The 14759-nt window shown below is 40.2% G+C and overlaps 6 protein-coding genes across 8 annotated transcripts; all 6 read right to left on the bottom strand.

The window, feature by feature from the left end:
• Positions 1 to 2: 2 nt before the first annotated feature.
• LOC117567518 (phospholipid scramblase 2) lies at positions 3 to 2057 on the bottom strand. The gene is made up of 4 exons (XM_034247563.2): positions 1896 to 2057; positions 1203 to 1693; positions 777 to 935; positions 3 to 719 (listed from the first exon to the last, which is right to left on the bottom strand). The coding sequence occupies exons 1-4, from the start codon at positions 1972 to 1974 to the stop codon at positions 696 to 698; spliced, it is 753 nt and encodes a 250-aa protein (XP_034103454.1). The 5' UTR covers positions 1975 to 2057; the 3' UTR covers positions 3 to 695.
• Positions 2058 to 3145: 1088 nt separating this feature from the next.
• LOC117567515 (ankyrin repeat domain-containing protein 54) lies at positions 3146 to 4699 on the bottom strand. The gene is made up of 2 exons (XM_034247559.2): positions 3415 to 4699; positions 3146 to 3352 (listed from the first exon to the last, which is right to left on the bottom strand). The coding sequence occupies exon 1, from the start codon at positions 4481 to 4483 to the stop codon at positions 3461 to 3463; it is 1023 nt and encodes a 340-aa protein (XP_034103450.1). The 5' UTR covers positions 4484 to 4699; the 3' UTR covers positions 3146 to 3352; positions 3415 to 3460.
• A 630-nt stretch (positions 4700 to 5329) lies between these two features.
• Positions 5330 to 10601, bottom strand: LOC117567512 (85/88 kDa calcium-independent phospholipase A2). 2 transcript variants are annotated; one of them, XM_034247556.2, is made up of 7 exons: positions 10463 to 10601; positions 9048 to 9340; positions 8686 to 8985; positions 7340 to 8160; positions 6628 to 7274; positions 6233 to 6568; positions 5330 to 6174 (listed from the first exon to the last, which is right to left on the bottom strand). In XM_034247556.2, exons 1-7 carry the CDS (start codon positions 10470 to 10472, stop codon positions 5942 to 5944), a joined length of 2640 nt encoding a protein of 879 aa, XP_034103447.1. In that variant the 5' UTR covers positions 10473 to 10601; the 3' UTR covers positions 5330 to 5941. The 2 variants fall into 2 exon arrangements, with proteins under 2 accessions (XP_034103447.1, XP_051860875.1); XM_052004915.1 differs by lacking the exon at positions 10463 to 10601 and adding an exon at positions 9474 to 9617.
• Positions 10602 to 10699: 98 nt separating this feature from the next.
• Positions 10700 to 11747, bottom strand: LOC127565606 (uncharacterized). 2 transcript variants are annotated; one of them, XM_052004920.1, is made up of 4 exons: positions 11635 to 11747; positions 11238 to 11328; positions 11021 to 11173; positions 10700 to 10956 (listed from the first exon to the last, which is right to left on the bottom strand). In XM_052004920.1, exons 1-4 carry the CDS (start codon positions 11642 to 11644, stop codon positions 10800 to 10802), a joined length of 411 nt encoding a protein of 136 aa, XP_051860880.1. In that variant the 5' UTR covers positions 11645 to 11747; the 3' UTR covers positions 10700 to 10799. The 2 variants fall into 2 exon arrangements, with proteins under 2 accessions (XP_051860880.1, XP_051860881.1); XM_052004921.1 differs by lacking the exon at positions 11021 to 11173.
• A 358-nt stretch (positions 11748 to 12105) lies between these two features.
• On the bottom strand, positions 12106 to 12620 carry LOC117567525 (lysozyme D-like). Its single transcript, XM_034247570.2, has one exon. It carries the CDS (start codon positions 12575 to 12577, stop codon positions 12155 to 12157), a length of 423 nt encoding a protein of 140 aa, XP_034103461.1. The 5' UTR covers positions 12578 to 12620; the 3' UTR covers positions 12106 to 12154.
• A 992-nt stretch (positions 12621 to 13612) lies between these two features.
• LOC117567522 (lysozyme D) lies at positions 13613 to 14125 on the bottom strand. Its single transcript, XM_034247568.2, has one exon. It carries the CDS (start codon positions 14077 to 14079, stop codon positions 13657 to 13659), a length of 423 nt encoding a protein of 140 aa, XP_034103459.1. The 5' UTR covers positions 14080 to 14125; the 3' UTR covers positions 13613 to 13656.
• Between the last annotated feature and the right edge of the window lie 634 nt (positions 14126 to 14759).

Genomic DNA, 14759 nt, shown 5'->3' with positions numbered 1-14759 from the left:
TAAGTGTTTTTTGTTCGGTTTTTGGTAGTTTAAAAATTCATGAAATATTCAATGCAAAATGAATGCAAATAACATTTTAGTCCCAAATAACGTGTAACGTTTTTAACAATCGATTTCGGTTTTTAAGTACATACAAAAATAGCTACTATATATACTCGGATCAGGAGCCAGTTGACGGGGCTTTGGGTTGGGGTGGACTTAAAGTGTACAACAACTAGGACTTTTTTAAGGCACTCTTTCTATCATTTGTGTTAATAGTGTGTTGTGTGTGTGTTAAAAGTGGTGTATTTTGTGTGTGCGTGGGATTGTGCGTTAAATGCCAACCAAATGTCAGTGTCTGACAAATACAAATACGTCTTTTCCGTATGTATATAACATATAAATATATAGTTATTGTAATAAAAAAATCGAGAATAAAAAAATATAAGCTAGAATATAAGTTGAAGTGCCTTTCAAAATGATATTTGTGCGCACGTTGCTGGCAATGATAATCTCAAGTTGCATTCAGATTAAGAGTTAGAATCAACAAATGCGGGACGATATTTCGATGCAGTTGGTGTGGAGATTCTGATAGCCAATAGACTTTTGTTCTTGCGTTGGTTACGTGCAGTAAATATTCGTGCAGTTTAAAGAAAACTTAAAATGTAACAACTAAGCAGTCGATGAAGTTGTCGATGGTTGCTGTTTGTTGCTCTCTAATGCTCGTAATACATAATGTCCTGTAAAATATGGGTAGATGTTTAATATAGATTCGATACAAATTAAGATTTACTTACGATTAAGAACACGGCGGCTAAGAGCAGCGCCTTCATGCGCACATCCAGACTGAGGGGAAATGTGACGCTAAAGTAATCGGCATCGGTAAACAGTTCGCGTCCAAGTCCGGACCATTGTTTGGTTATCTTGCCAATTTGTTCGTTGTTTACGCTGAATACCTAAAAAGAGCAGACAAACAGAGTAATGCAAACATCGCATTAATCAGGCACACCCTTCCGTACATGTACACATAAAATCGCAGCTACATATAAAGTACATATACATATCAATTGATTCGCATTCTACACACAGACTCAAGCACTCAAGCATAGCGACAACGACATCAAAATGACGTCATTGCTGTTGCTTTGATTGCATCGAATCTCATAGAGTGATTTACTATACATATCGGTTTGTATATCGCATAATGAATGCTACTGACTGACCTTCATGTTGGTATCACTGAAGCATTTCCAAGGGCATAAGGGACCTTCAATTCTGAGCACAACATCGCCGAACGTATTCTTGATCACAAACTTGGGCCTAAGGAATGTGCACTCCTGCTCCACAGTGCCAATCACTTGACCTGGTGGTGCTGATACTTCCAAGATATTCAAGCAGCTGGGGAAACAGCACAAGGCATCGCAGCGAAATGGACGGGTCAGATGAAACACTTCGTTTTGGAAATTATCCAAGATCTTCATCTCAAATGGACGAGCTGGGCCCAAGCAGTTGCGAGTGCAGCAATTGCTCTCTTCGTACGCGGAGTAGACATTCTGTCCCAAAGAGTTCTTCACCTTAAAGCGATTCGCTGCCTCAAAGCCAGTGAGTAGCTCCAGTTTCTCGATTTTCTGCGAGACCAACAACTGGTCAAGCACCGTCAAGTACTCAAGGCCTTGGGGACAGTTGCTTCCCACTGGAATGCTCATCCATGGCTCTGTTGGCAAAATACATAATTTTTTTAATTTATGACTTGAATAAATTTATGTTATTCAAAACTACATCAACTTTTGGCATCCGCCCACAAACAATAAGCACACTCACACACAGAACCGGATATATGCGCATATACAAAATATAACGATAATAATAACTTCTATATGCACTAAATATTGGTTTTCACTATAGTTATTTCTTACCAGGGCTTTTACTATTATCGCCAGGTGCGGCAGGTGGCGCGTCTTGCGGCACTTCCTTGTATTCTTTCATCTGCATCATTTTTAAGTAAATAAATGTAAAGTGAAAAAAATATTTATTGTTAATATTTCGTTTGAGAAGCAACAAAGCAGTGTGACCGCAAGCTAGATTTTCAAAATATACCTTTTAACGCTGAAATACAAAACCCGTTTAATTGCCACCTGGTTACACTCCATATGGTATATTGATTTATTTATAAAACGCACATTAAAAGGCGCGTTATTTTGAAAAGCTTGCTCTTTCCGTGATTGTACAAAATAAACGTCTTTCGAAATTATTTGCTAAACAACATTACACTGTGGGTCTGTGCAAAATTATAAGCTGTGAATGATGTTTTTAAATTCTGTAACTTTACAATCCTTGATTGGTTGATAACGGCGGTTGATTGTGTTATCGACAATACTGGTATTACAATATTAGTAAAATTATAGAATTAAAGTTAAATTAATTCATATTTGTTGAATATTAAAATAAACTACAACTCATTAAAAGAAGTCTTAACTAATTCGATTTTGGTTGTGTCTTTTAGGTATCGATTATTGCGCAGAAAGGGAATTTAGTGCTTTTGTACATACGTACATATATACATAGCAAGATATGTATGTACATTTTTATACATAAGTACTTATGAGTACGTACATACATACATATATATATATATATATATATATATATATATATATATATATATATATATATATATATATATGTATATGTACAATGTTTATTTTTGGATAGAATACAAAACAATGACACACCACGCCCACATTATATTCTTTCCCTTTTAGCCGCCACAAGGCTATTCGGCAGACAAATCTCAATGCCTGATCAGATCAGTCAACTTTCATAGTGGTTTTTTGTACAATACATACATACAAATATTTACCATAGGTATGTGAGTAAAACATGGGCTTAACCCCAGAAAGCCGGTTTTGCCTAAGTTGATGCTGTTTTGTTTTTTTCTTTATTAATTTTAAAGTGAGTACAATAGACATTTAACGATTTGTAATTTTATTGTAATCATTTAGTTAAATGTATTATTGTAATTAGGTGTTAAATTGTGTGTTGCAGTTGCAAATTGCATCTTTATTTCATAAATTTATATGTTTTTGTTTTGGCGCGCTAAACATAAAGCTTAAAATGTAAACATATTTTGTTTTGTTTGTTTGTGTATGTGGTTGTGTGTCGTGTATTGTTTGTTTGCGTAAACAATGAAAACTTAAATGAAATACTTAATAAAGAAGATCGCATGAAACATGTGTGTGTGTGTGTTGAGTGTGTGTATGTGAGCGTTGGTTGTGTGTGCGTGTCTCTGCATCTCCAGGAATGCACAGTGGGATAACACACACGAAATCCAACTCCAACTCAACGGCAGCCAAATTAGGAAACGTAAAAAAAACTGCAAAATACAAGATTAATTTACAGTTTATACTATTGAAATATAATTAATTTATTGTTTACCCTTTTGCACGCAATTTGAGCCCGCGTTTTCTTTTTGCCTTCTCTTCTACTTGTTGTTGATGGATAAACGCTCGACACTGGCGAGCAGCTCGTCAGCCGTCTGGGACACCACCTGCTCTTGATCATCACTGGTGCTCAGGTTCTGCAGTCGCTTCTCCAGCGCTGATAGATCCTCCAGCTCTCGCTGCTGCTTTACCATGTAGCGCAATATGAGAGTGGTTAGCATACACATATCCTCAAGGATCTTGGCGGTCTCAGGTGTGGGATGATCGTAGCGATTGCGCAGCAGTCGCAATTTCGCCTCGGCCAACTCCAATGGCGACTTGCCGCTGCGGTCAAACATGTGCACACTGGCGCCACCTTGCAGGAGCACACGCACAACCACATTGAAGTTATTGGAGCTGGCCGAAATAACCGCCAGGTGGAGCGGTGTATTGCCCAGCGAGTCAATCACATTGGGATTGGCTCCAAATTTGAGCAGCTGTTGCACAATGGGTATATAGCCACGACATGCAGCCAAATGCAATGGACTGCGATTGTATTCATCGGCGGCATTGGGATTGCCGCCCGATTCCAGTATGCGATTGAGCAGCTCAATATTGCAGGTGGAGGCGGCGGTGCGCAATTTGCGATTATTGGACTCGGTTAGGATGTTATTGTAACTGCAGTACATCAGACGCTTCATGCGCGGACGCATCTTGAAGCTCTTGCTGCTCGATGGCAGGGTGCTGGGATGTATTAGGCTCGGCAGATAGTCAACGTTAAGTGGCAACGGCGGCAGATGCGGCAATGCAAAGTGTTCCCGTTCCCCCGTTCCGCTGCGATCTCTGCTCAGCTGGAATGGATTGGCATTGGGATTCAGATTGGGCCATTCGCCGTGTGTGTTGGGCGACGATGTCGGCGTTGGGGGCATCACTGGTGGCGGTGGCGTTATCATAATGCCCTTCGACACAGGCATCGTGGGCATGGACATGGATATGCTGGGCTCCATTTCAGCCTGCTCTTGTTCTTGTACTGCCACTGGCATTGGCACTTCGTCGTTGCCCGTGTCCACACGCTCATTGGACATGTCCGAGGTGTGTACGTTGTACGTAATGCGTTGCGCTGTCGCTTTGCTTTTCAATTATTGCGTTGCGTTGCGTTCTCGTTCGGCACACTAAAAATTTTTTATCTTTTTCTTCACGCGCTTCTTACGTTTTTTGTCTGTATTGTTTGTATTTTTCTCGATTTTTTTTCCTGTTTACATTTTGTGCTGCTGGTGCTGCCAACGCGTCTCAAATGGCACTGTCAGCGCGTGCGCTCCATGTGGCAACGCTGCCCATTCGTGAGTATCGCTTAACATTAAACGATTTACTGTCGATTATACTTAAAAACTGGCATAGAATTAATACATAAATCATTAATCACGCTATCTGGAGTATAATTCAATAATCAAAATTCAATTTCAAAATTATTTGTAGCTATTACAATCAAAAATAAGTGCTCGCTGTTAATAACAGTTTAGCAGTATGTTATCGGATTAGCTGCAAAAACATATGGTTTTGTTTTGCTATTGCATGTGTGTGTGTGGGTGTGTGACTTGTTTATTTATGTTCATGTAAATTAAACACACGAAGCAGTTAAATAAATCTCGCATTACTCATACAAGACTGTGGAAAATTCCATTTTAGAATTGGAAACTCAGCAAAACCGCAATTGTGCGTGGCAAATAATTCAATGTTTACACAGCAACTGTTTTCGTAGTCGAGTGTTGTCCAGCATTGTTTGTGAATTCTTTTTAGAAATAAGTAAATTAATTCATTTAAATAAATGATTATGAATTTAGTTTTTTTTTCTCTAGAAAAGCTGCTTAACAAGATTTTTTCTTAATAAAATACAACTTTTTTCTCTATTGTAAACTAGTTTATTTTCGAAATTCTTAGTAAATTATTCATATGTACTTTGATAATTCATTAAGTTGTATTTTTTAGACACTGACTACGATAACTTGTATTTCATACTATAAACTAAATTTACAATTAAAACAAGTAGTTTTACATTTAAGTTAATCAATGTTTTATTCATAATTCGTGCTAATATCAATTGATTGGCTCTAAGAAAGCGGCACGGAATGTTTACAAACATAGAAACTAGCAATAATCCAATTGGCAAAAACAAAATTCATATAACATAAGTACAATAATAAATACACAAAATTAATAATACATTCAGATGATTTTAACAGAAAATTTAAAATTTGTATATTAACAATCCGTTAACAAAATACATAATTCTAGCGTTAGCCTCGTTACAACATCGAAACTTATTTAATAAAATTTGAATTTATTTTGGACTGGAAAAGTGTTTGGTTTGCTTTGTTATTGTGGTGGGAGTGTGTTTTGTGTAGTGTGTGTGTGTCCTGATTTAGACCGCGGAAAGGGTGTTAAAAGTGTGTACAGAAATAAAAATACAGACACGATAATATAAAAAGAGAGGGAGAAGATGCAGCAATTATTAAAGTGTATGCGGTCTAAATCCGTCTTGCGCGCTATTTCAGGAAATTAATCATCTCGATGATTTTGTTGCGATTATTGTGCATATACGCCTTGGTGTGCCACAGCATATTGATCAGCTTCTGATCGTCCTTCTCGTCCATGGCAATGTCCTCGCTCAGCTGAGGATTGAAACGATAGTACGGGATGCCAATGGTGCTGCACCAGGCGCGTGCACGATCCACGACACGACCATCGGAGCAGGTGGCTTGATCCACAAGTAGATTGCCTAGGAACGAAGAGAGATTAGTTACAAATTACATTTAAATTTATATTGCTTCACTCACCAATAGTTGAAATGCCGTAGGCCAACTTGGCGGTATCCCAGATACTCTCTGGCCGGAACACATCGATGTCCTTGAGTTCGGTCACCGGTATATGACCGGTGCCCAATGAAACCACCACGGAAACGGGCACAGCTTCCGATTCGCGACCTGCACTACGCAGGGCCATATTATATTCATGTATTTCAGTCATGGCATCCAGCGTGGGATTGTTGGCAATCAAACCGCCATCCAGGAACCGACCAAATGCACGGAAATACGAGGGAGCTGCTCCCGTGGCACGTGCAGCTCGCCACACCAGCTGCTCCTCTGGTTGTGGTGGCGGTATGCGACGGTTGCCTGCCAGATAAATTATAGTAAATAAATTGCTCATATATAAACAATAAACATTTACTCACTTATGGAAGTCACAATGCCCAGAATGTCGCTGGCACTCGTGTAATTGCGAAACAGATGGAGATCGACGGGTTTGCGATCGGCCATGACGCCAGTGACCATGATCTTGGGATGTTTAATGTCCGTCATCACATTGAACTCGCCGAGATTATCTTTAAGTATCGCCTCAAAGTATTCGCTATTGTAGGGACGCGAGCCCACAAAGCATTGCTCCTTCATGCGCAAATACAATCCCATGCACTGCCGCATCGTCTTGCCGCAACCAAGTCCCAAGGCCAAGATGCCTCCAGTGCTGGTGCCGGCAATCCAGTCAAACATATGGATGATGGGCGTGCGCGAGAGTTTCTCCACCTCGAGCAGCATTTGCACCAAGACCAGGCCACGTATGCCGCCGCCATCCAAGCACAGCAGACGACCACGACCATAGGGCTTGTCGCCCACCTCGGCGGCTATTGGTGATGTGGGCGAGGGCAATTGTTCGGGGCTGGCAGCGCCAGAGGGTGGCGTCGCTGTGGCACTGGCTAAACTGCCCGATGAGTTGTCCTTCTTGATTTCCTCTGCATTCACTTTGGTGGTAAACATGCCCAGCAAAGCGTCCATGATGCTCTGACCCTTTTGCTCCTTCTCCGTGTCCACGACAACGGGCATTCTGTGTGGGACAGGAGTTGAGCGATTAGTTGTGCTGCTACAGCTTTGATAGATTAGGTTACTCACTGTGGTGGTGGCTGTTGCTTGTCCAGTAAACCATTCGCTGCTGCGCCGAGGAAACCGCTGACCACTTGACGACTGGTTGTCGCCAACATGTTTTCAATGTGCTCACGCTGTTCCACAGATTCGGGCGCCTCCGGCGGTATGCCATTGTAGGTGCCCTTCGCATTGCAGCCAGGCGGACATTTGGAGCTGCTGTTCGAGCAGCGTTTGGCACCCACCGAATGCAATATGTACAATATTTCATCCTCTTTATTGCCACTGGCATCGTTGCCTACCATGTGACGAGGTGTTTTGCCATCTTTGTTCTTCAGATTAATGTCACAGCCAAAGACCACAAGACACTGCACAATTGGCACCAGTTTCTTCTCAATGGCAATATGCAACGCAGCATTGCCTTCCGTGTCCAGCACATCAATATCCGCATCGTGGGCGAGCAACGTGACGACGCACTCGAAACGATTGCGTGCCACCATCACATGCAATGCAGTGCGTCCATCAAAGTTGGTGGCATTGACATCGCAACCTTCCATGATTAGCGCATGCAACGTTTCCCGGGAGGAGCACCAATGCAACGGTGTGCCACCGTACTTCATATCCTGCGTGTAGAGTTTGCTGGCATTGGTGCGCAAGAAGGAGGCCACCGATGTGGGCGTCGATGTTTTATACAGTTTACTAATGTTCTTGGCATTCAGATTGACATCGGCGCCGGCTAGCAGCAGCGCCTTCACATTATCCGGCTTGTCGGTGACGCATGCCAGGTGCAGCGGCGTGTAGCCATCCGAATTGAGGTGGTTCAGGTTAACGATATTATTGTCGGTGAGCAGCTGTAGAGTAACAATACATTAGTAAAAACACTTAATCAAGCTTTAGATGAGGGTAACAAACTTTTAAGTAAACGCTACTTCAGCCTAGTTTTAAACGTTATTAGAAGTATCCTAAACCACTATCATTTCAATGATAGCAATTATTGTAAATACATAAATAAATCAAACCATTTTTTGAATAACATTCAAGTGAACGAATAATATATAACCGTAATTAAGGTTTATGGGTTCATTTAGATTGTGAGTACCGTAAATCTAGCTTCAAAATTATGCTCATTATTACGCTTTTTTCGTTTAACAATGAGGACAGGGATTTTATCTAATCTATAAGAGAATTTACTAATTTACAAATTTACTAATTTGACAATAAATATTGTTTGACATTTAGTTGTTCATGCGGACAGACACAGAATGGAGTTTTTAAATCTGTTAAAGATCTCAAAGATGTCTCAATCTGCTTATTACAAATTTTCTTTTAGCTTTTAGTCCCAATACCCTTTCCTTTGTCTTATATGCTGCACTCACATTAATGATCTCTTTGGTTGTGCTGGCTGCATAGTGAAACACCGAGTTGCTGTTGATATCCAAGTGTTCCATTTTGCTGAACGGCAGCAGCACTTTGACCATCTCAATGTGTCCCTGCTTGATGGCCAATTGAAATGGCGACATGAGTGTCGTGTGATCCGCCACATCAATGCACTGCACCACTTTCGGATTGCTGATGTATTCCAGCAGATTGAAGTAGGCAACAAGATGGGCCAGCGTCCAGGAGGGATTCTCCGAGAGTGCATCACAAACCTTTTGCAAGCCATTCACATTATAATACTGCAAGCGAGAAAGGAGTTTAAGAGTGTGATCTCTATTGATTACTAAAGCATAAGACTTACCTCCTTGACGATGCCCACAAAGACGGGCAGCCGCTGCATGAACGTATTGAATTTCTCTTCGGCATCCGATTGAACTGGCGAACGAAACAGACTGAAGGATGTGGTATTTGAATCGGAGGTGGGACGTTGCAGTATGATCTCATAGACGGCACGCTTGTCATTACTGTTGAAGGGTGGAGCAAACAGGACCATGGAATCATCGCGAGCGAGCACCTGAAGTGTGCCCAGGGATTCGCTCTTGATCTCGACAACTTTATTTGGTGGCACATCGCCGCCCAGCAGGCGCTGTAGAACTGTAAGCCAGAGAAGATTCACAGATTAAATAAAAGCTAAAACAAAATAGCAATGACTAAGAGGGTCTACTAAGGGTGACTACGGGATGATGGACAAGACAATAACAACAAATAACGTGAAGTGAGCAAGTACCGAAGCCGGAAGCGAAAGCTCCAAAGGCCAACCACGACATGTCGTCGGCTTCTGTGTGCTCTGATTGGATTCTGTTGTTGACTTTTGAGAGCTTCGACTTTAAAACGTTGGATGCCAATTGGACTTTGTAATCTTTGCTTGTTGTGATGAATGATGCTTATAGTATGTGAGGGCAATTAAAGTCAGTGCGATTTGAGATTTTGATTTTGAGTGTGTAAGCGATGTGAATCTAAATATAGAGAAATAAATGAACGCAATTAAAGAAATATCATGTGTCACAATAAAGGTGTGTGCTCTCATTATTTTTCCAACTAGATGGGAACAAAGATAGGACCATAAACAGTGGCACTTTTGGATGATGTGGCCAACAAATCAATAAAAAACATCCGATTCTCGCAGCTGGCAAAAATGCTAGCAGTTCGTCAAATACTCTATACACTAACACAATGTAATATTAAAGCGTAATTACAGCGATTAATTCGTATAACCTTGATTTGTTAACTTTTTAACGCGTAAAAACAATAGAATAGTTAATTGGGGATGTTTTTATGGTCGAAAGTTACGACACAGTATAGTTTTGATGGTAAGAGTATTTTAAGAACGTGGTGAGTGGGATGATGATAATGATGTATTTTGGGGTCGCCCTCATCAGCAGCAACCGTGACTCAACGAGATCTACTGATTATATAGTATGCTACTGCCTTCCTTTTCCACGAGAACACAAGTGCGCAAATTGTGCGCCAACACTTTTCTTTTCGCCTTCACATTCTTATGCGAATTGTGCGTTCTTTCCCTATTTTCATTTTTTTTGCGGGCTAATCAATATCGCTAGTGTGGGAGATGTTATGTGAGTATCTATGTGTGTGTGTGTGTTCACTTGTGCACTTTTGGTTGTTATTGCTAGCCAAGTAATGTGACGCCGCGATTTTTAACCAAAAAAATAGCACCAACGAAAATAAATAATTTCAAAGCGTTGACAACCCGCTAACCATTAAACATTGCACAGCCTCCTTAGCAACAATTTGAAAATTCTTATACACTCTTTTGCACAATGACTTTGACTAGTTTTTTTCAAGTTCCGCGAAAATTGCCCTTCGTTCGGCAAGAACAAAAATTTCACTTTAATAACAAAAGTTAGTTAGTGTGACCAGACGAAAATTTTCAAAATATACTCTTTCTCGACGGTATATACCAAATACAGATTTCCGATAACTTTAATTGATTGCTTTAATGTGGGGGATATCGGTATAAGATTCTACAAAAGCGCGTCATTTGAAATTACTTTTTATTTACAAGTGCTTTGTTTGGTTATTCTCATATTGGATATCAATGTGGGGATGTGGGTGTGGGCAATTGCTCGGGGCTCAATGAGTCGTCCTTCTTGATCTCCTCCTCATTCACTTTGGTGGTAAACATGGTCAGCAAAGCGTCCATGATGGCCTGACCCTTTTGCTCCTTCTCTGTGTCCACGACAACGGGCATTCTGTGTGGGGCAAGAGTTAAGAGATTAGTTGTGGTGCTAAGGCTTTGATAGGTTAGGCTACTACTGTGGTGGTGGCTGTTGATTCTCCTGAAAACTATTTGCTGTTGCGCCAGTGACTCTGCCGACCGCATTCCCTTTGGTGGTAAACAAGTTCAGCAAAGCTTCCATGATGGCCTGACCCTTTTGCTCCTTCTCCGTGTCCACGACACCGGGCATTCTGTGTGGGGCAAGAGTTAATAGATTAGTTGTGTGCTAAGGCCTTGATAGGTTAGGCTACTTACTGTGGAGGTGGCTGTTGTTCCTCCAGTAAACCATTCGCTTCTGCGTCAAGGAAACCGCCGACCACTTGACGACTGTGTAAGCGATGTGAATCTAAATATAGAGAAATAAATGAACGCAATTAAATAAATATCATGTGTCACAATAAAGGTGTGTGCTCTCATTATTATTCCAACTAGATGGGAACAAGGACCATAAACAGTGGCACTTTTAGATATGGCCAACAAATTAATAAAAAATATCCGATTCTCGCAGCTGCCAAAAAAGCTAGCAGTTCGTATATATTAGTATATTTTGTTTTGGTGGTAAAAGTATGATGTATTTTGGGTCGTGACTCAACTAGATCTTCAAATTAACCAACAAAAATAAATAATTTCAAAGCGTTGACAACCCACTAACCATTAACCATTGCACAGACTCCTTAGAAACAATTTGAAAATTCTTGAAAACTCTTTTGCACAATGACTTTGACTAGTTTTTTTTAAAGTTCCGCGAAAATTGCTCCTTCCTTCGGCAAGATTTCACTTTAATAACAAACGTTAGTTAGGTGCGACCAGACGGAAATTTTTAAAATATATTCCTTATCGACGGTATATATTAAATACAGATTTCCGATAACTTTAATTGATTGCTTTAATGTGGGGGATATCGGTATATAATTCTAAAAAGGCGCATCATTTGAAACTACTTTTTATTTTGCTTTGTTTGCTTACTCTCATTATCAAAATTAATTCCGTGATAAGCTATTATCATAAATTGTCTTTACCGTTGATAATGTTCAATCAGTTAATGTATTATCATTAAACTTTCAACTTTCATTCAAGAAATCCATTCTTCTATTCGATATGCGTAGCAAAATTCAATGTGAAATATTTTTGCATTAAGAAATTTATTTATTCAGGAACTCAGGAAAAAATGCTTAGAAGCAGCTATCGATGGAGGGCAGAGAGCCGTCGCAGTACTTCCAGGTAGCCCAGGCAGACCAGCCTTGTTGTCCAAGGATCTTCTGAGCGCAACGGACAGAGTTGGTGATGTCATCGGTCAACAGAGCGTTGCAGCTGAGGGAGCACTCGTTGTAGGAGAAGCGACCGGTATCAGGCTGGCACCAGTACAAGTTGTTGATCTGGAAGATTCCATAGTCGTGGGAGCCGTCGGAGTTCTCAGGGCCAACCACGCCAGTGCGGTAGTTGCTCTCGTGGTCAGCAATGCAGGTCCAGCGAGCCAACTGGTCACGGGGAACACCCATGTCGGACATCTCGCGGGCCAAAGAGCAACGATCCATGGTGCGACCGAAAGCGGGGGCGGCCAAAGCCAAAGCAACCAAAACGATGAAAGCCTTCATGATTGTAAAAATTCTTCAGTGAACTGATGTTGAATGACTGAAGCGGCAGCTCTTTTATAGTTTGAAAATATCTGCATATCTGCGTTTAGCTTAATCCAAAGTTCGAGTAAGATATGAAGTGGAAGATAGTCATTTAAAATAAGGTTTAAGTACTTGGAGTTGATAGCGCATTCTACGCTCCCCCTGGGATCATCATCGATATAATTTTTTGAGATTAGCCAGTTGGTAAATATGGGGGTTAAGTACATTCAGTTTTTTTCCACACTAACGATAACAGTTTGGAGATATCTTGCCCTTTAAAAACAAAATCATTCCAGATATTCATAATTATTTGGGCTTTCAACAGGGAAGGTCCACCTGGTTCATCTGGAAGGAGTGGTTATGGATCTCTGCCGTCCATCGACAGCCGCTTCTAAGTGTGAATAAAAGCTTGTGGAGTTTTGAGTCATTGAACCATATATAATGTGAACATGGGAAAATTGAAAACTTGCAAGCAACAGTCGCCACTCTTGGTATTAAAAAAATGATATGTACTAAGACATTGACAAGCCATTAATCACACTTCCTTAATCCAAAAGCTTATCGCAAATGGAGCATTTAAATAATCAGTGGGAGGCTACAAGTTGAAGATAACAAATTAAGCTTATCTAAGACAAAGTGGAAGCTTTATCATATAGATTGCAATTATTATTTTTATGGTTGTATTTTGTTAAAAATTAGTTCATTTTAAAATTTTTTTGAAGACATAAATCAAATAATAATAAGTGGTTAAGATATAACTTCAACCAAGGAAGTTAAATATGGCTAAGCAACCCTCATCGGATTTAATTTCTTTAATTGTTCGATAGGACATTTTAATTTTAATAATAACACAAGTGTTATCATAATAAAATGTACTTCTTCTATTTTTTCTTTTACTACTATTCTCTTCAATACTCACATGCGATTCAATAATGTTAATTGGAGTCGTTTTTAAACTTTCTGAGTCGACAGGAATCATAGCCGAACCAACTAACTTCAATAACGAAACAAATGTGAATTAGAAAATGTATTTTATTAGGAACTCAAGGAAAAACAGCTTAGAAGCAGCTGTCGATGGAGGGCAGGTAACCATCGCAGTACTTCCAGGTGGACCAGGCAGACCAGCCCTGCTGGCCAAGGATCTTCTGGGCGCAACGGACGGAGTTGGTGATGTCATCGGTCAACAGAGCGTTGCAGCTGAGGGCGCACTCATTGTAGGAGAAGCGACCGTTGGCAGGCTGGCACCAGTAGTAGTTGTTGATCTGGAAGATACCGTAGTCGTTGGAGCCGTTGTAGTTCTCAGGGCCCACAACACCGGTGCGGTAGGAGCTCTCGTGCTCAGCAATGCAGGTCCAGCGAGCGAGTTGGTCACGAGGAACACCCAAGTTGGACATCTCACGAGCCAAGGAGCAACGGTCCATGGTGCGACCGAAAGCGGGGGCGGCCAAAGCCAAAGCAACCAAAACGATGAAAGCCTTCATGATTATTGTAGTTCAGTGAATTGTAAACTGATGTCGTATTGCTGGAAACTTGGCGCTTTTATAGGAGGAAATTATCTGAACTGTTCAGTCAAGTATCGTTATCTGTAGTACTCCTTACTATAAGATGTCTTACCCTAGACATATCTATAATTTTAATATTAATGTCTAGAGTTTTTGCTAATAGCTGTCTGAGCTAGTTAAGATAATAACAAACCACAATTTTAAACAATTTGTGAATCCCCGTCTCGATGGAGATAAGAACGCCAACATAGTAGAATATTTAGGAGAACTTAAATATAACACCTTATCGATTGTTATGTAATTTTTTTAAATGACATTTCAAAATGTATCTTATTTTTGTATAAATTTATCATGATTCTTATTACGGAATATTAAATTAAAAACTGTTGCCTACTTTCGTGCGCACATGAGCTAAGTATCTTAGAAAATGTCCATCCGTCTTATACTTGCTGTATAAGATATATTTTTTCTGATGGTAAAAGTCTTTATTATCCGTAATATCCTTAATAATTATATGTTATGTATTATATTTATTGTTTAATTATAATGTTTTAAATTGCGCATACAAAACTGTTTCAATTAGGTTACCAACTGATTGAGTGAGATTCGTATTTTAAGTGTTTAGTACTTCGAAACGAAAAGTACTTTAGATAATTCTT

The sequence above is a fragment of the Drosophila albomicans genome, chromosome 3, assembly GCF_009650485.2.
Source record: "Drosophila albomicans strain 15112-1751.03 chromosome 3, ASM965048v2, whole genome shotgun sequence".
Taxonomy (NCBI): domain Eukaryota; kingdom Metazoa; phylum Arthropoda; class Insecta; order Diptera; family Drosophilidae; genus Drosophila; species Drosophila albomicans.
The sequence above is the reverse complement of the archived record's forward strand: the minus strand, read 5'-3'. Positions and strand labels throughout refer to the sequence as shown.